Here is a 19,746-nt window from a genome sequence, read left to right on the forward strand (position 1 = left end):
GGGACTGCGTATGCCAGGTTGGCGTGTGTTGGGGCGGTGTGCATGTCGGGGCGGTGCACCTGCTGGCACAGCGTGCGTGTTGGCACAGTGTGTGTGTCGGGACTGTGTGTTTGCCAGGATGGTGTGTGTGCTGGGCAGTGTGTGTGTTGGGGCAGTGTGCGTGTCGAGGTGGTGTGCGTGTCGGGCAGCGTGTGCGTGTCAGGGCGGTGTGCGTGTCAGGGCGGTGTGTGTGTTGGGGCAGTGTGCGTGTCAGGGCGTGTGTGTGTCAGGCAGTGTGCAGCTGGGGACAGTCTGTGTGTCAGGGCGGTGTGTGTGTCAGGCGGTGCGTGTGTGCGGACGGTGTGCCTGTCGGGACCGCGTGCCACCGCCTGCGGCTGGCGCAGGGCCTGGTCCGGCCCGGCCCGACCCGTTGCCATGGCGCCAGGCCGGGGCGCGGCGGGGCGTCACGTGGCACCGCGGCACGGGCCGCGCGCCTGCGCCTGCGCCCTGCCCGGCGGCCCGGTAGCACGTGGGCCGCCCCGGGCAGCGGGCTGTGCCGCCCGTCGCTTGAACCTTCGCGCTACCCGTAGGCGGGTGACGCTCCTCGGCCCGCTGGGGCGGCTGTGCTGATTGGATTGGGGGGGAGGGGGGGAGAAGAGACGGGGGCTCCGCGGCGCAGGCGCAGTGGGGCGCGCGGCTCAGTGAGGAGGCGGCGGCGGCGGGAGCCGGGTGTTTGCGCGGGCGCGCAAGATGGTGAGCGGAGCCCGGGTCGGGCCGGGGGGGCGCTGACCGGCCGGTGCCCCTGCGGGGTCGGACCCGGCGGGCGAAGGGGAAAGTTATGAGGGGGGAAACGCAGGTGCCCTGAGGGGACCGGGCCGGGCCCTGCGGGGCGCCCTGACGCGGGGGGGGCGACGCCCGGGGAGGGCCCGCGGCCCCGGCTGGCCCTGGAGCCGGCCCGGCCGGCGGGGGAAACGGCCGCCCCGCTCGCTGGGCGCCGCCGGCCGGCGGGGGGAGAGCGGAGGGACGCGGCGCTCCGAAAGGAAGTCGCGGTCGGTTGGCGGATGGCTACGTCCCTTTCTCCAAAACTTGGGGCGTAGCGCTAGTGCGAGCGGCGGCTGGGACCTAAACAGCAGCAACGCTCCCCTTCCCCTCCCTCCCTCCCTCCCTCCCTCCCCCTTTCGCAGGTGCCCGCTCAGCGTGCAGCCCTTCTCCTATTGACTTAACTCTCCTTCAGCCCTGCTGAACCAACTTAGGCAGGTGATCTGAATCTGATGTTGCTGCGTGTTTTGGGGGCAGAGCTTAAATTTCCTTCAGGGATTTATATTTGCCTGGCTGCACGGGTATAAGCAAGGCTGCTGCTTATGCTGCAGTATCTGCTGGAAGAGGGCAGGAAACTGGTGTGGAGTCTTCTCCCAGGTCTGCAAGACTGGAAGAAATGCCTCTTTAAGGAGAGGGGGAAAAAAAAAAAAAGTATTTCGTGTAGAATATCGCTTCGCTACTGAAATGCAGCCCCTGAACTCTGTTTCTGAAGTAGAGACCTCCTGAGATAGTGAGAGTGGATATTAATGCCATTTGCGGATGGGAGGTAGCCAGGACAAACCTTTAAAATTTAGGGGAAATGAGCAAAAAAGTGAAGGCTGCACACACAGTGCTCAACCTTAAAATAATAGAGTCCTGTCACAACAGAGCCTGATTGCCCCTCCAGCTATTGTAAGGAGGCAGAGACACGAGATGTGCCAGCAGTTGATGAAGGTGCAAGTTTGTTAGGAGTAATAAGCATAATAGGATACTTGCCAGGTGATTTTGAAAGCAGGGGAAGCAGAGACGCTTCTCTACTTTTTGAGGAAACTCGGGAAACAAGCCATGTTGAAGTCCAGAGGGGTCTGATGACCTGCCAGAACTCAGAGTTTAAATAGTAACGTTCTGACATATAAGCTGTGATCTGTCTCAACGAAGCAGCTATTTAGTAGCTGTTGTGATTGTTTTGCAAGTATCTTTTTCATTTGAGTTTTTTTTTTTTAAAGATATCTTGAAATATAACTGCGTTGGCAGGGAAACCTTGACGCCTTAGGAATGTACAAGGACAATAACATGAGTAAGCTGGAGGTGGTAAATCAGCTTTTCTTCCTCAGGTTGGCTTGTCGTTCTATCTGTGGTGATAGAGGTGGATTGTATGTATAAGATGTTGCTCCGGAAATGGCAGTGGTTGGCCTGGTACAGTTAAAAATTGCATGTATAGTGGAAGATAACCTGCAGGGTTGCTTGTGAAATAATCACTTCCTTCCCCATCTTCAATATGATGACTAATGTGTTACTTGGATATTCTGCAAATTTGGAGTTAGTAACTTTAACACATGAGGGCAAATAGGCAAGCTTCTTGATTTAAATGTTTAAATGCTGCCTGCATGTGTGCAAATCTGAAAAGCTCAGTTAAAGCTCAGCTCGCTTTTGTGGGTAAAAAGGTAGTGCCCCTTGATTAGCGTCTTTGTTCTTCTGAAATACTAATAATAGCCCTTATGATTTTAAATCTTTATTTTAACCACTTTACTACCACCTTAAGCCACTCTAGTTTCAGGTCTAGTTTTGGCAAATGCGTTGTAAATTTGTTTATGTCCTAAGAACTACGTTGCAGAAATAGGAATCCTTCATAAGATAAATATTTTAGAATAACCTCGCTTTAGGAATAGCTAATAAAACTATATGGCTTTGGGACAGGATAATAGAACAGATAAGTGTTCTGGTTTTGTAGTCTTAAAATCTGCTGTCATCTGTTGTTGTTCTGGATTGTGTGCATTTCTGACACTTTCAACAGGTTGCAGGTACTTCCATTTCAGCGGAGTTTGTCCTGTGCGTACATGTGTGACATCTTTTTTTTTTTTTAATATCTTATTCAAAAGATTTCCCTTACCTTTCCCTCCCTTCTGCTATTTCCCTTTTCTAGAGTGAATCTCTGGTGGTTTGTGATGTTGCTGAAGACCTGGTGGAGAAACTGAGAAAGTTCCGGTTTCGTAAAGAAACCAACAATGCTGCCATTATAAGTAAGTTAAAAACACTGCTGGCAAAAGTTGCAAGATCTTGCAGAAAATCCTGTGTCTCCTCTCTTCCTTCCCATGTAATTTTGCTGCTGCAACAGCTAAACGTGATCCAAAAGGACTGCTTCTGGTATAAGCTTCGGTCCCTCCCATTCCCTCTGTAATTTTAACAATAATGTAATGCTGGTCTTTTGCTACAAGACTTGACTTCATTTGCTCTTAGTGGAATATTTATACTTGCATGTAATTTAAGGTCTGTCACTAGTTGTAAAATGATAGCCAAAAAAAAAAAAAAGTCAAGGCATGCTCATCTTGAGTTTGCAAACTTTGTAGCCCTGAAGTAAGGGACTGTGATGTTTCTGTCTTTTGAAATTTGAAAAAAGGAGCATTGCAATGAACACACTTAGATTGTGCACTTATCTTGACTGCAAGGACTTTGTGAAGTCATGGGATAGGGAGTGAAGAGCAGAAGGGGAAGCACAAGGACTGTATGCTGGGGGAATATAAAAAGCTTTATCCATACATTGTATAAAGTGATGGCTGGACAACAGTTAAAATGTGGGTGGATGTAAACATCTTTTATATAAAAGCTGATCTATTTTATTTTGATTTATAGTGAAAATCGACAAGGATAAACAGCTGGTGGTACTGGATGAGGAGCATGAGGTTTGTTAAATGAATTGTAAATAAGAGTATCTTCAGCCTGCAATGTATTGTTGTCTCTAAGGTACTGCCTTAGTTTCAAATCGTTATCAAACTCTTAATCTAATTTGGGTCATGAGCTTATTTAAATGCATGGTCACTCTGCATGTAAAATACAGCACTATTAATAGTGGAACTTTGCAGAAGCAATTGAGTTGACTAATTAATTGCACAAAACTTAATTTAAAGCTGTTGCAACGTAATGTTGTATGTAGAAAGCATCTTCTGGCACTTGCTAGCTTTTTGAAGAGACTTCTGCTGCATTTCCATGTTGATCTGCATATTTGACTCTGAACTAATCTACCATCGCTTAGAAGCTAGGATTGCTAATCCTTTGCAGGCTCTGAATATGATAGGTGGCATAATAGGGTCAGCCCAGTGTGTAGTGTTTCTTGATGGTACGTAGGGCAAAATCAAATCCTTTGCAGGGATTTGGGCATTAAAGCTCTTACTCTCTAGAATGTAGGAGTTAACGTAACGTCTGAAGAGAATAAGGACTTTCTGTTTGCTGAAGAAGGAAGTACGGAATTTTCAAAAGCACCGTTTATGTAGTTGATTTTAACAAATACTTTTTGGGTGTGCTTGCTTACTTCTGCTTAGTAGTAAAGTTAGAAAAGCAGGGTAGCTGCCAACATATCCAACTAGAGCCAAAAATGTTTTTCTAAAGTCATTATGTCTAAAATAGGGATGATTATTCATGCTCACATTAATCCTGTTTAGTCATAGGAATCTGTTAACAGACAAGTTTTCCTAAACTGCTCTACTAATTTGTGGGAGAGATCATTATCAGTTAAATTGTAGAGGTATATCTTAACTCACAGCTGCTTGCTATTCCATTGTTCTGTTTCAGCCTTCATAGGATATAAGTGCAAGTTAATTTGTTCAAATATTGCTTATGTTTAATGTTACCAGGGTATTTCTCCTGATGAGCTAAAAGACGAGCTGCCTGAGAGACAACCTCGATATCCTTCTTATGTTGCTGGCGTTTGGTCTTGTTCATTCCTGGAAACTGTGCAAAATGTTCCAAGTCAAACTTCACCTTTTTATGCCAATACTTGCCCATAGTACAACTCTACTAATATTCTATTTGTGAAATAGCGTAGGGATCAACTCTCATGAGGCACTGAACAGTTGTGTCCCACTTCTTAAGACTCACTTAACTGACTAAGTGACTGATAACACTTAGGCCTTTTCTGAGATTTGACTTCCCCCAAATGTTAGAGTATGGTTTAAAAGGAAACAACTGAAGCCCTGCTATTGTTAGTGTCAAGAAATGAGTAAAGTATACCAATTTTTTTATGTGGCTCTTATAAATATAGAAGACTGCCTCTGTGACTTAGGATACGTTTTGATAGTTTCTCAGTAAGTGTCCCTTGCTATTTTGCTATTGTAAATGATTTTGGGAGGTGTGTAGGGGTGTAATTTAGGGAAGAATTCTTGTTTTTCTCAGAGGCTGGCTGGATGGCGTTACTCCAAATACCATTCTTAATCTTTCTTTTCATGAATGTAGTGTAGTAGGAGGCTATAAAGAAAGAGTCTTGGCTAAAACTTGTGTTCAAGTTCAGCAAAACACCTGAAACAAAACAGTGCTTGGTCTGCAAGGAAATAATTTGACTTTCATTCAGTCCAAACCAACTGGTGGGTGTCGGAAGTCTTTTTGCAAAGCTGGAGGGAGGACTGTTTGCAATGGAAAGGGTGATTTTTAGCCCTCTAACGTGATGTGAAACGGCAATACGGAAACGCCTCTTGCCCCTAGATGTGAGCGGGGTTGGTAAAGAAAAGCGGGATCAGTTCCGAAAGTCAAATGTGGATTTGAAATAGATGGAAGTGAAGATAGGAGGACAGTGAACCTACTTGCCAAAGTCGAAGCATCGTCTAGAATGCAAGACTGAAGGAGAACTTTTTTGTGCCTACGCTGAGCTCTGGTAACTGAGGGTTATAGCCTAATAAAATTGTTAATTTTTAGTTTCTTTAACCTCAGAAAAAACATTCATTGTGTATAGTTACAAGTATCAGCATGATGATGGAAGAGTTTCTTATCCATTATGCTTTATCTTCTCCAGTCCAGTTGGTGAGTGACCATTGTGAATGATAGCTACTATGTACTGTAAACGTGGAACGTTCTTTGCTATAAAAGATAAAATGAGTGCTTAGTGCTCGAGTAGTAGTTCAGATGCTTAAGGCTAAATTTATTTATTTATTGCCAGTACTGGAATCAAGGCACTGTAAGGCTGCAGAGTTAGCTGGAGACCTTATTTGGTGAAGAGGAGTCTGTAGTGTGAAGGTCTGTCCTCAGTGTCAGCTTGTTGCAGTTGTCAATACTTTATCTGCCCAGATCTTCCTAGTTGCTGGACGTTTTCAGTGCGTTTGAGGTTTGCACCTAGAGCACTTAGGAGGAAATAGGGTAGAAGAGATCAATTTTTTTTTTTCCAACTTCCGAAGGTGGAACGGACATGTTAGTTCCCTGTATAGCCTTCCAAAAGGTGTATTTTTTTTTTAAGTGTGCCCAATGTGTTCTTGGTGACATGCTCAGCAATATCTTAATGTAAATGAAAGGAGCCTGGAACACTCTGCAGCTATTCATGTAGATTTACCCTAATGTCTTGTCAGCCTCTCCCCACATCCTGGAGAATCCTTGAAATATGTTCTGAGCGTGGTCCGGTCAAGAGTGAGAAGAGGGCTGGAAATCCCCACTTCTCTTGCATGACGACACATGTCTGCCTGCAAAAGGGATTGGGAGAGAGCAGGACTCTAAAAGGGCTTGACGTGGAGTTACCGAGGGAGTTTTTCCAGGGGCCTGTGTGTGACAGGCCTAACACTGCTGTAATGTGTAGATGTAAAGGCCTATCACAGCTTTAGGGGCAGAGAAGAATAGAGTGCTCCATAACTGAGATCTAGGCAAGTGAGTGTGGTGGGGTGGTCAGGCAGCGCTCAAGGAGAAAGAGTCTGGAACCTTAGATTGTCCCGGGTTTGACCAGATGCCAAATACTCAGAGCTAGAATAACCAGGCAGGTGAAAGAGTTCAGTGACTAGTGAGCATATTCTGCTATAGGTACCAGAGCATCTCCAAACAAATGTTACCGGTGTTGCTTCTCTTCAGAAAGATGTTCCGAGAGTTGAAACAGCAGTAGGAATCTTCCTGGAAGACCCTGAAATAGCTAAAGTGGATGAACTTGGAATACTTCATAGGAACAGATGGCTTAGACAATGTTCTTTATGGTCTGTAAGACTGAAAACTATACCCATACCTAGAAACTTCTACACAAGAGAAAAATTTCTAAAGAAAAGGTTATCTTTTTCTTGATCTTTCTGTTTCAAAGTGTCCCGCGCACAAAAGTTAGTGGTCAGACTGACGCTGGAGTCAGAAACAGCGAACTTATCAGTTAGAAGTCTAAGCATCTCGTTCATGTCAATTGTGGCTGAGGTTACTCTGATGTGAGTTCAACAAAAAGTCATTTTGAGGTACCAGTTCAGCTGGAGAGTTTGGAGGAGAATGGGAGAGAGAGAACAACAGTTCAAACAGACATGTGTTTTCAGTTTGACTCTAGTTCAGACACTTATTCTATTAAGAGCTGAATAAGTGTAACTAACAACAGCGTGGGAATGTTCTAGAAAAAGCAGGAGGGTGAAGAATTTAGTGTAGTGTAATTAGCACACTACTGTAGTGGCAGGAGGTAGTAGTTTGTACTGCTTTGTTGGCTGTTTATTCTGAATTGCAATTAAAGTTTGACTGCTGCAATGTTTGATGTCAGCTCTAAGCAGAAATACAGATGTGCATTGAGATTACCAATTCAGCCTACATGCCTATAGCCAGAAAATGCTTTACAAGTATGAAGGTAAGAACAAGATGATACTGTATATAAAGAATTAGGTCACAGTTCTGCATGGAAACCTCAGCTTTTGGTTTGGATTAAAAAAAAAAAAAAAATCTGCTCTTTGAAGTCTTGTAGTCAAAATATCTAAACACAGTCTTTCCCTTCACAACTACAGGATGTAAGCCTGAACAGCAGATGATGTATGCTGGGAGCAAGAATAAGCTTGTACAGACAGCTGAACTCACTAAGGTATAAATAACTATTTGAAATGACTGTCTCCCCCTTAAATGCAGATTTCAGAAGTTGTTTTTCTGTCTCTCTGGAACGTAACACGAGAAGAATGTTATGGGACTTTGAAATAAGAGTGAACAGATTGTTTCAGAAACACTGAAGAAAGGAGCATACATAGGAATTTTTGGAGTTTTAAGGGACAGAGAGAAGAAAAATGTTCCCCAAGACTAAAATACCTTTCATTGGGGCGGGTATCTTCACTTTGGGGAATGGATTTGAGAAGAGTAGACTGAAGTCTAGTGTGGTATGGACTTGTTTTGCTGCATGGTTTATGGAGTTCTATACTTATAGAACATAGCCTTCAGAATTTAAGTCTAAAATAGAAGCAAGAGGGAAGGCAGATGCAAAAAATTTACTGCTTGACTTCGTGTTAGTGTGTACCTGTGTTTGGAACCTATGTACCAAAGCCATCAGTTAAATGGAAGAACCTTCTCCTGATAGGTAAAAATGAAGTAGGTTGATAGAATTAATTTTAGACTGACTTAAGTATTTGTAAATAGTATGTGCCACTTGCTGAACAATTTTAAACCTTTCTCTGTTTTCTTCCTCTACTCTGAGACTAGAAGAAATCACTGCATTCACTAGGCATAGAGCTATTAAAAAAAAAATTGTCATTTGAGAGATCTTTGAAATTTCTCCATAATTAGCATGTAAATTTGTCAAGGTTTTAGTTTCAAATGGTAAAGCTAAATAGATTCAATGATCACTTCAGGTTTTTCGTACAATGTAGAAGGGTTTCACTTTTCATTTTTGGGTCTTCCTTATCCTGGCTGAGTTATTTAACATCCTGGTTAAAAATGTATATTGAGGCAAGAAGGAGTATTGTGAATGTCCACCTGTTCTAGAGGCACCTCGTAAGAAAGGACCCCACTAAGCGAGAAGGAAGACTTGATGAAATGAAGGTGAAAGCCTGCGAAACAGCTATATTGTAGTTAGTATCGCTATTCAAGCGGGAGGAATTCAGTCTGAAAGGCTTTTGAATGAAAGCCCAGGATTAGAGGCACATGATTATCTTCCTTCTGGAGCTGACCCTCCCCTGCATCCAGTTCAAGTTGTTTACTTGCTCTTCAAATGTACTTTATGCTGGCCTCTCCCTGAGCTAGATTTCATTCTAGCTCATGCTGTAACTTCCTCCTGGTGTGATTTCTGCAGTGATTCAACTGAGTCCTCGTATTTTTCAATGGCTTGCATGTCAGCTTGGCCTCTGTTAAGCTATAATACTTAATGCTATAATACTGAATTTTGGGGTTTTCTTCCATATTTTACATAATAAATCAATATTTCCATTGATAGTAGTGGATCACAGTCTGAATACGAGAATCAGTGTGCAGAGATTATTCCAGCAGGGATGGGAGAAGAGAAAAGATAAATTTAAATTGTTTTCTAAAGCAGATTAAAATGGTAAAATGGATAAGGACAGGAGTAAATAGGAAACTGATTCTAGACAGTATATTTGCTGAGGAGTTTTTGTGAGTCTCTTAAAACCCCGTTCATTCGGTCAGCCTCAGCATGTATTTTGTACACTGTACACTTGAAAAGGCAGATAACATTTAGTGCTGGAAATAGCTTTATTTTGAATACGGTCGGAATAATAACAGCAGTCTCAAAATAACTTTCTTGCTTCCATTGCCTAGAAAAACACTTTTCAAGGCCTGTGTATTTGCAAGATTTAGACACCTGCCTCTTCTGAAAAAGATGATCCACTGGTGGGGCATCCCAGAGACTCTAGTTAGCAATACGGAATTAAAACTCTCTTGAAGGGAGTCAAAATAGTCACTTTCCCATGTGGAATGTAAAGAGTATGTTTGTGACTTTGGTCTCATTTTCTATTTCAAGGCTATGTGAAAGTTTTGTATAAGACTTGTACAATGTTTTGGTTTTTGTGCAAGTCTTCTATTCTGAGGTGTATACCTCAAGCTTTTTTCTTTTGGGGAAAGCAAAATGTGCTGCTGTGGTATGGATGTATTTCACTTGAGAGGAGAATAACTGTCTTGAACTGAGTAAACTTTCTGAACTTTGGGTATTGATTGCATCGTATGCTTATCCCTTTTGAGTACAAGCACCTCAGATGTTTACACAATGCAATTTTGTTTAGGTATTTGAAATAAGAAATACAGAAGACCTAACTGAAGAATGGCTGCGTGAGAAACTGGGCTTCTTCCATTAAGAAAACCTCTGTAATAAGTATTTATGTACCATCCTGGTAGTACTGGAACCAGACATGAATACTTACATCTAAAATGCACTGTATTTACATCTGTCTCCTGCAGTACATCTTTTGTGCAAAGTTTGTGCAAAGAATAGCAGGTCTGTCTCCTTGAAGTAACAAATCTTTGCAGGTGTTTCCTTATATGTACCTATTAAAGGGAATACCCCCCTGCAGGGACTCCTTTTGCACTCTTGTGATTAATATTTCTAGAATTAGAATAGTTCAGTTCTGAATTTATAACTCTCTACAAACATAACTTGGAAGCTGACGCTAACTTCTTCTGAGCTACAAATGCATCCTTATGACGTATGCTAGCCATTTATATGCAAAAATTGTGTACTGTCACTTACTTGCCAGACTTTTTGACTTAATATTTTCTGAATTGTGCAAACTAGTCCCTGGAAATATTTAGTATTAACAAGACAAAATCCTTGTACAGCACACCCATCCATGTATCCTTCCATTGAGTCCCTATGAACTTTTTCAAATTCTTGAAACTAATATTTCTGTCATTCCAGTGATTTCTCAGTTGACTGAGTCAATATTACTAAATTTCAGGGCGAAGCTTTGACTGTCCAGTTCTCATGCTAATATAGTCTTACAGGAACTAAATGATAACTAAGGGCTGAATTACAACTCTGGTTACTCTCACACCAGATGTCTTGCATATATAACTTAACTACACTGTTAAGAAGTTTACCTCTTTGCTCATTTCCTTTAAATGAACACCTGTTAATACTGTGTGCCTTTAATTTGTTAGCTTTAAAATGACATAATGATTTTACACTGCCACTTAGTACAAATTTGGTAACAACTTTGTTAAAGAATCCGAGTAATACTTTTTTCCTAGTGCCTAGTGCTGCAGTTGACATCTCTTAAAAGCTAACCTCATTTTCTTTGAAATTCCAGTCATCTACTCCATTTGTAGGAGTCCAGGTAGTTAAAGCTTTTCATGGTATTGAACGATTTGTATTTGTTTTTGCTATAAAAGTTGGCCGCACGTAGTTATTGAGTATTTTAGTGACTGTCTTTTAACTTTCTTAACTGCTTGTTGGCCAAAATTACATTCCACTTTTTCATAAGTGATAATTTGATTTTGATTTATTGACGGTTCATCTCTTTGAAACAGCAAAGATTCTAATGTGAAAATGGTATTTAACTTTTATAAATGACCAGTCTTTTTACAGGTCTGTTTTATATTGAGTAGAATAGTTGTCTGATATGTGACATCATGTTCAGCGCATGCAGTGGCAAAAGGAGTACTCATGTGACGGTATCTCATTATCTAGCTCATGAGTGTTTGGCGTGCTACTGAATTAAGTATCTGTGGAAGAGCAGCTTCCTGTTGATGATAACATACCTTAAAGTACAGCTGTCCTAACAGATCTGTTTGAAAAAAGAATGCAGTGTTAAATTAGGAGGCCAGTATTTCGTGCTGTGAAACCTGTGCTGAAGGAAGGTGTGTGAAAACATGTTGTGTTAGGTGAATTAGTGTCTTAACACTAATTTCACATGAAATTCGCGTGCAGAGGTCCTCAGTGTTGGTAAAGCTCTTCTTAGTTGGTTACTGCTCAGTCATTTGTATACAAATCTGACATTTGTATACAAATCTTCAAAATGCAGATGTTAAGATCTGATTAAACTGATCTTTCAGTGCAGGAAATAAATACTTGCTTGTAATTAAAGGAGATAAGATTTCTGTGTTAACATATTGAACTGGAACGATTGTGATTTCCCTGGACAGAAAATGTTGATGATGAAACTGTTACTTGATCATTCTGTACTGCAGATCAATTAAAAAAAAACCCTTTTGTGACAACTCATCTAAATAAGACTTTGGTTTAAGGAACGGTATTACCCTAAGCATCAGTCTTAAAACAGCGAGAGTCTTGTTTTACTGGTATTGTGCTAAAGGTAAGACATGTCAAAGTACAGTCTGTGTGGGAGGCTGCCGCTTGTAATGTTCAACTTGATTTGCAGTGGGGAAAACTGGATTAATAATCTTTGTCATTGTACTTTGTACACTGGTGGGCTGCCAGCATCCAGCTATTGCTTGCACAGGGCTTGGCAAAAGTACTTGTAGAAGGGGCCTCCCTTTGGGGGAGAAGGGAGGAGCTGCTGCAGTGAGATTGAACTTAATTCTGCATCCCTGGATCACTGTGCCTTCTGCCAAGCACATAGTGCTATTTATGGCTCTATCGGTGTACTGGAAGTCTTCAGTCTGAGTTCTCCTTTTCTCTTCCCTTTGTTCTTGTTGCCTCCACCGAAGGCCTTTCTGCCTTGGGTGCCGCCCCTCAAGTCTTCAAGAAAGCAAACAAATCCTGTTGAGAGCTTTTGAGCCCGTAGTCTTGTGAAAGATAGTGTTGATGCTGCTCAGCCCACCAGTACTGTTCTTCAAGCAGTGTTACTTGGTAGCTGTACCTCTTTCCCCTCTCCTCTTAGCTGTGGAAGTGAGGAAGCAGCTGCAGGTAACTGGAGAATGACTGTGCAGAGGATGTTTGCTGTTCTAGGCTTGTTTGTGGTTTCCATATTTTTAATACAGTGTTTTGCCACAACTGTCTGCTGCTACATACCTAAATCTCAAGAGCCTAGGACAGTAGTAGTGTTAAATTAGGAGGCCAGTAATGCTCAAGTCATTAAACAAAGACATGAATTATATCCAAATCTGTCCTGCACAAATACATTTCCCACCTTAACCTTAGAACTGCACTTTCCTCACTGTTTCTCCCTTAAGATAAGTGGGAGGCAGATGTGTCCGTGTCCAGAAGGCCAGTATGTTCTGACTGCACTTTACTGTAGAGTTGCTTGTCTGTAATCACACATTTGTCTGAATTTTTTGATCTCTAAAGAGTGCTCAAAATAAAGGACAACATAAATTATCTAATGCCATCTATGGGAGCCTTTGTAGCTACAGGACTGAGAGTCAGTATTTTCCATTGTGAGCTCCTATTTTTCAGGAGTGTAGCAAGTTGGTCATAAAATTCTTGGCCTAAGTTAAGCCTGAAGCCTTTCATAGAGACTTCTGCCACAATCTGGTTTGCTTTTAAATATTGACTAGATGGCTGGGATATACAGCTCTTGTAATCCTATTAATTGATAAGGTGAATTAAAGCATGAGTTTGCATGTTAGGCCATGAAATGGAATTGTAACATTTGAATATTTTTCACAAAGAATGTGTAAATGCTGGTATTCGGTTGAAAAGTGTTTCTAGTATCATGAATGCTGTTTTGATCTATCAAAGGAGGCAATAATGCAGGTGTTGACACCTTTCCACTTCTCCAAAGGAGCATCTTACGCATTTGTACCAAGTTTCCATTTTTGTATCTTAAACTGTAAAATAGCTAGTCCAGAAACAATTATAAACTGATACCAAGGGTATGAGTCAAAGGTAAAAGCAAGGGAGTTGATTCAATTCTTCACTTCAGTGTGCTCAGAAAAGAAGTTTCAAGCAGGATTTTTTTTTTTTTTTTGATACGTACTTCTGGTAGCTGTAAAATGGAGGTGTAATGGGACACGAGAAGGAAGGCAATGAAACTCTTGCGTTTGTTACATGAGTCAGACTCAGTATGGCTTATTGTGTGCTATGACACGTCAGGGTTGGCAGCAGCGCTGCAGATCGCAAAAGGTGCGAGAGAGGTTCATGGCCAGTCTTGATAACTTGGCAATTCCATGGAACCATCAGTAACCCGTACAACTTCCTTATGCTGTTTAGTCTCTGCTAGTTCACATTGCATGTTTACTTTAAACCAAATCTCTTTTGCTAAGCATGGTGCTTATATTGGTATAAATAAAAAAAATTAATTAAAAGATTCTGTTTCCTGTGTTATTTGCAAAGTAGCCCATCTAGAATGGGGGTGTATGAGGGGTAAGACCATAAATATTAGGCATGACTTTCTTCCTTTTCTTCGTTTTCCAGAGTTTGCTTTAAACTTGTGTGGGATTCAGTCTTGAATGTGCTTCCTCACTTGCTCTTCTACATGTAAGAATTCCTCTTTACATCCTTTGTGAGGGGTGGCAGTAAAGGAGAGGAAAGGACAGCAGGTGATGGAGCACCATGGGATAACTGCTGTCCTTGTCCGCTGCTTTGCACCTTTGAATCTTAAAATTCAGGACTGTGTTACTTGGGCCACAGGACAGCAAGGGGCTCTGGTGGGATTCTGAAATGCCACTTAGATGTTCATGTCACACCTCTCCCACAAGATCAAGGCTCCTGCCATAATCTGGAGGTCTGAAAGAAGATACAGAGTACAGGTGCCGACTGTCCCACGTTGCAATAGTTGTCAAGGAGACACCGTAGGTTGAAGGAGTCAAAGGAATTTAGTCCTACCTTTTCCTTCCCATAGTTACTGGCTCATGTATTCCATAGTGCTGCCCAAGAACGCTGGATTCAGTTCACTGAAGCGCTCTACCATTTCTTCATTCCTGTTGACTGTTTCTTTGTCTCCTTATCTTTGGAGATTTTTTTTTGGTTACCCTTTTGAAAAAGCTATCGAAGTTAATCCAAGGAATTCTGTTTCAGCAGCTGACAGCTATTCTGTTTCTGCCAATGCTGAAGAATAGCATTAATGGAGCACAGATTAAACATGATAGAAGTTGAACTTTTTTTTCCTCAGGTGTGAGTACCCCTCTGCAAATCTAACAGCTCTTTGGTGAACTTGATGCACAGCTGATTCAGCGCGTGTGGCTAATGAACGTTTTCTTGGTCACCTAAGTACGTTGCAACTCTTGCCAAAAGCTTTGAAACAACAGCTAAGCTGCTGGGGAAGGAGAACTGTCCTCTTAAGAGGAAGAACAGCTGGTTAAAGGTGTGTTGGGGAGGTGGGGAGCACTAGGAATAAATAGCTCTCACAAGGAGGAGAGGTCACCTGTAGAGTCCTGTGGCATTCTGTTGTTCACTGAACACGCATATCTAGCAAATAAGCTGGTAGTTTACTGATACTGCTAGATCATTGAGATGGTGACAACAAAAGCTGGCTAAAAAGAATTGCCGAAAGATCTAGGGATACGAAGAGCGGTTGCTTTAATTCAGGAAAGGCGTTTGACTTGTAATAGTCATATGAAAAGAGCAGCTGAGTGCTTAGTGGCAGTCAGAGCTAGAGAAGGGAATGAGCACAAAGTGGAAAACCTCTGTGCAACAGTACAGGCTTGCAACGTGCGTGTAGCCTGAATAGCGTACCCAGCTGGAGCCTTCTCTTTCTGGTGTATGAGCAGACAGCTTGGCCAGGGCTAGGAGGAGTTTGCTGCGGGGATCCCATGACTTGGCAGGGCCTTGGGTGGGGATAACGTGACAAAAGGGAGAAGAGAGAAGTGCAGCCAGTTTTGGAAGAGCTGGGGCAATCGGTGTCTGTATGTGCTGGGGTTTCCTGGCAGCAAAAGGGACACCAGTCAAAGGGTCCCATGACCGTGCCTGTGCCCGCTGCTCTGTGCCCCAATGGGCTGTAGAATTGCCTGGAGCATGAACTGGTGCCCCGAAGCTCCTCACCTTCTCCTGAGAGGTGAAGGTCCTGCCATATCGTGACCAGGTGGGATGCGAGCGTGGGGAAATGAAGCACAAGCAGGTAAAGATATTGCCATGGTGCTGTTTAGAGGCAGAACAGCCGGCTGTTGAGCCACCTGCAGAAGGGCTGTGCTGGGGGGCAGGCAAGGAGGCCCTGGGACGCAGAGCTGATGTGCTGGGGCTAGGAACGGTTGGGTGTTATTTTCCTGCAAGGCTCCTGTGTGCCAGAAGCGATGATTTCGGGTTGGCCTCACCCCTTGCAACAAAAATGGGATGTGCGGCCGGTGGGCCGCCCCCTGCGCTCGCGTGTTTGCGCAGTCGTGCCAGCTACAGTTTGGTGATGCCCCACAAAGCTGCCGGCGGCAGCAGGGGAGTCCTTGTCACCCGCGTGGGGATGCGTGGGTGGCTAGGGTAGCTACAGGTACACTAGCGTGGTAGAGACCTGATAGCAAGCTAAACGACAGTTTAGCCTGGTCTGGTTGGATTGTCCCTGTGTTACAGCAGAAAAGAGAACAAGACTTGCCAACCTCCAAAAAGGCGGCTGGCTAGGGGGAAAAAAATAAATCCGTGCTCGGCTTCACGCTCAGCAACGCTGTACATTTGGCCACTGCTCCCCTGCCGGTTCTCACAGGCTTTCCCCCATATCAGCTGCTGGTTTTGGTCTGATATTATGTGATCTGGTGGGGATAAGGGGCAGCCTGTTGCAGGAGGTATGTGCAGTAGCTCGGGCAGCCTGGCCCCGCACCGACTAGGCTCTGAATGCCTCTTCTGTAATCTGCTCACAAAGTGGAGGAAATAATTTGAATGTGCTTGCACAGATTTTGATGTATGCGCCATTAAATTGCAGTGTGAACGTAACTGAGTATATATTTAATTCGATTAAACAGCTTTTCACACCGCAGGCGATTATTTTCTCTGGGCTGCTTTGTAACGTGGTTTCATTCTTTGGGGGACCGCAGGCGCGCGCTCAGTCCGCCTCGTTCAGCTGCGCCGGCACGCGAGACGTCTCGCACGGAACGTCATCGCGCTTAACCAGGACTGCCCTGATGGCGCTCGCGGTTCCTCAGCAGGGCGCACGGCGTCCTTTCTTCCGCAGGCCAGAAAGACGCTGAACGCGGAACAGATGTGAGCGCCGGGAAAACAGCATGACTGTCTTTCAGGGCAGATTGGCTGTTGCAACGGCGAAGCCCCGGCCGGGCGTTCTGGAAGGCGCCCTGTTCCCGTTCCTGCTGTTACGTGCCGTGGAAGGCAGCTCGTAGCGTGATTGCAGCTTCTCGTCCCTCTCCTGCAGTGCTCAGCTCCACAGCGATATATAAGGCATGCTTGAAATCCCCAAGCTGAGCAGCGTCTGTTGTTGTCACCTCTTTGGTGCAGAAAATGGGAGGAGCGTAGATGCAAGCGGGGCAGACGAAGCAAGGGACGGGTACCAGCCATCCCGTCCTTCGGCTAGAGCTGTAGAAGGCAGAAGCACGGCAGAAGCTGGGGCATCACTGAGCAAGGAGCGAGAGAGAGACACAGCATTCCTTGAAAAAATGTCTCATTTTAAATATCCGCCGCTGGATAGCTGGAAGGAGAACGTGCCCAGCCCGCTCCCAGAGGCAGTCTGCCTGGCCATCTGCTCCGACAGCAACAAAGCCTGGATTGATTTGTGAATGTGATTAATTCGGCTAGGCTGACTGGATCAAGGGATCAGCTAGAGACAATATTTATCCCCTACCTCCAACTGTGAATGTGCAATTGTTTGCTTCAGAAGCACAAAACAAACTGTATAGCTGTATTACTGGAAGAATGGGAAAACTGATCCGCTCCACAGCCCCTTTCCCCCGTAGATGGCCCCATTCCAGGGGCTGTGAGTAAAGGCTGACGTAAGGCCGCCGTCCCTGAGCAGGGCTGTTCTCGTTTTACACGCAGCTTCTGCGTTCCCCTGTGCTGATGCTGCGTTTTGCTTCCTTGCTGGAGTTTAGTCATAAGATCTCGGAGCTGCTGGTTTAACTCAAGCATGCCCACGCGGCCTGGGGAGGCAGACAGCGCGCGTGAGCCCGTCAGCCCTCCCTGCTCCCGGCGCCCGCGTTTACTCGTGGGAGAGCTGGTCCCCAACGAGAGCCAGTGCAGGGCAGCAGGTAAATCCTGCGGACAGCTGGGGCGGGGGGCGAGCTCTGGTACTGACAGAGCCTGGAGCTGATCTGATGATGCGGATGTAGCTGGAGAGATCAAAAGCAAGATTTCGGAGGGGATTTAGATGTGAACCGAGGCTTTTGGACATCCTTAGGGTGACTGAAGTGTGTCAGTACGCAGGGGCCCTCCGGGTGCCGTGCCCAAGGCCACGGGGGATGTTTGCGGGAGAAGAGGGAGACCAAAGTCCCCTGCGTCACGTGCTGACTCTGCCGCCCGACTTTTCAAGGGCGCTACGGATCTTCCTCTGGGTCCCCCCAGCGAGCTGGGGGAAGCCTGAGGTGCTGATAACAGGCTTGTGTCTCCTGGCTCCTGGCGAGACCTCTGAGCTTTGAACACCTTCGTTTTCTAACGCAAAGCAGGACCTGCGTGTATCTTCGCCCCTTTTGGGCAGAGGCAATAACGACGCTTAACCCGGGGCAGCGGATGCCTCATGTTCTGTCCCGCTAAGTTGGCTGCCCTGACTCTGCCCTGATGCAACCTCACCGCCATATCCAGCAATGACTGTGTTTCCGCTGCAGCAATCAGCAGTGGAAATAATTAACACGGGAGACTTTTTTTACAATGTTATCATTTGGTACCAGATGTTAACGCTGTCTTAGAATATCAGCGCTATGGCTTCAGCGTCTCTGTTTACTCTGATACCGCTGCGCCGGTTTATGTTTGGATCAGGATTTAAAGCTGTTCTTTAAAGAGCTAAGGACGAAGGATGGGATTTTCAGAGACCTCCCTGACGCAGTTAGGCTTATGCAGAAAGTTTCTGAAAATCCCACTCTTCATTTTTGAATGAGAGGTCAAATCCTGCAACCCAACTATGCAGCGGTTTTTGAACAAAACAATTATTGGCCCCTTTGCCTAGTCACGCACTGGTATTACACCCTAGGCCCTGAATTGTGCGGCTATCCGTTAACAGGAGTGCTACAACGCAAGAGGAAAACAAAACCTTCCTACTTAAAAGACAGCTCGAGTATTTAGCCCACTAAAGAGACGACTGTTGCCGTCTGACAGTAGGTGCTGGGGAGGGACTGAGGCCACGACTGGATTCGATCATCAGGTGCGGCGAGATGCCCGGCAGCATCTGAGTTTTGAAATTGAGTTTTTGTTTCTCGGGGGGTTTTCTTTCATGTGCAAAGGAATTTATAACAGGAATGTGTTTATGTGGTCACATTCGTAATAATAAAGTCTCAACGGGGAGTCTAAAGATGGGTCAATTAGCTCAACAGCAAAGGATGTTTGCCAGTTTGCAAGGAAGCTGGTGCACTCGCAGCTCTAGGGGGTCTTCTCGTCCCGCCGATCACGGATGGAGAGTGGTGAACCACCATCCTGATGTCCGTTAGCCCATAGCCGAGGTAAGCGGGAGCAGAGATTGTGCGCTTCTGATCACAGACTTCCTGCTCCTTCTGGTGTGTGTTCAAAGGTGTGGCGAAAGGTGACCTCTGCTAGACTACATGAGAGGCGTTTCGCAAGTCTCTTCTAAATCATCTAGAAATATTCAGATTTTTCCTCTCCTAAAGACCCAGTAAGTGAAGTCTTTAATATACTGAAGTCAGTAGAAATGCTATTATTGAGGTCAATATTATTAGACGCTTCCCTGGTATCTTTAACGGAAATCACTATTTTTTCAGGGATGTTATTTTTAATGTTGAAGAAAGTGCACTTCTCATGCATTTCTAGCATGACAATTTGGAGAAATTGCTCTCTAATCTTCCCTCACAGCTCCCTGCCAAAGTGCTGTAGTCGTGACCTGCCAGAGTCGTCTTTCCTCAGCTAAATCTTCCTTAGGAACAGACTGTGTAACATGCTGAATTATGACTGATTATACTGCTGTTTTCCGATAAGGACAAATATTTTAGAGGGATTTGAGATGAAGTGAACAGACACTGACAATTTCCCTTGGGATTCAAATCAAGATTAAACTCAGTGAGTCCAGGAAAAAAAAAAATAAATAAAGGAGAGTGCATTGAAAGCTATCTGTCATCTCCACATCTCCACGGTGTCTTCCTTGTACAGATTTTTACGGCTATTTTGTGATTTTTGCTTGGGGCTTT

At 44.4% G+C, this 19,746-nt stretch overlaps 1 protein-coding gene across 1 annotated transcript; it reads left to right on the forward strand.

The window, feature by feature from the left end:
• The first annotated feature begins 445 nt into the window (after window positions 1-445).
• Window positions 446-13,836, forward strand: GMFB (glia maturation factor beta). Its single transcript, XM_068947521.1, has 7 exons — window positions 446-732; window positions 2,921-3,017; window positions 3,628-3,677; window positions 4,626-4,675; window positions 5,702-5,784; window positions 7,704-7,777; window positions 9,915-13,836. The coding sequence occupies exons 1-7, from the start codon at window positions 730-732 to the stop codon at window positions 9,984-9,986; spliced, it is 429 nt and encodes a 142-aa protein (XP_068803622.1). The 5' UTR covers window positions 446-729; the 3' UTR covers window positions 9,987-13,836.
• The last annotated feature ends 5,910 nt before the right edge of the window (window positions 13,837-19,746 follow it).

Source organism: Struthio camelus, chromosome 5 (assembly GCF_040807025.1).
Source record: "Struthio camelus isolate bStrCam1 chromosome 5, bStrCam1.hap1, whole genome shotgun sequence".
Classification (NCBI taxonomy): domain Eukaryota; kingdom Metazoa; phylum Chordata; class Aves; order Struthioniformes; family Struthionidae; genus Struthio; species Struthio camelus.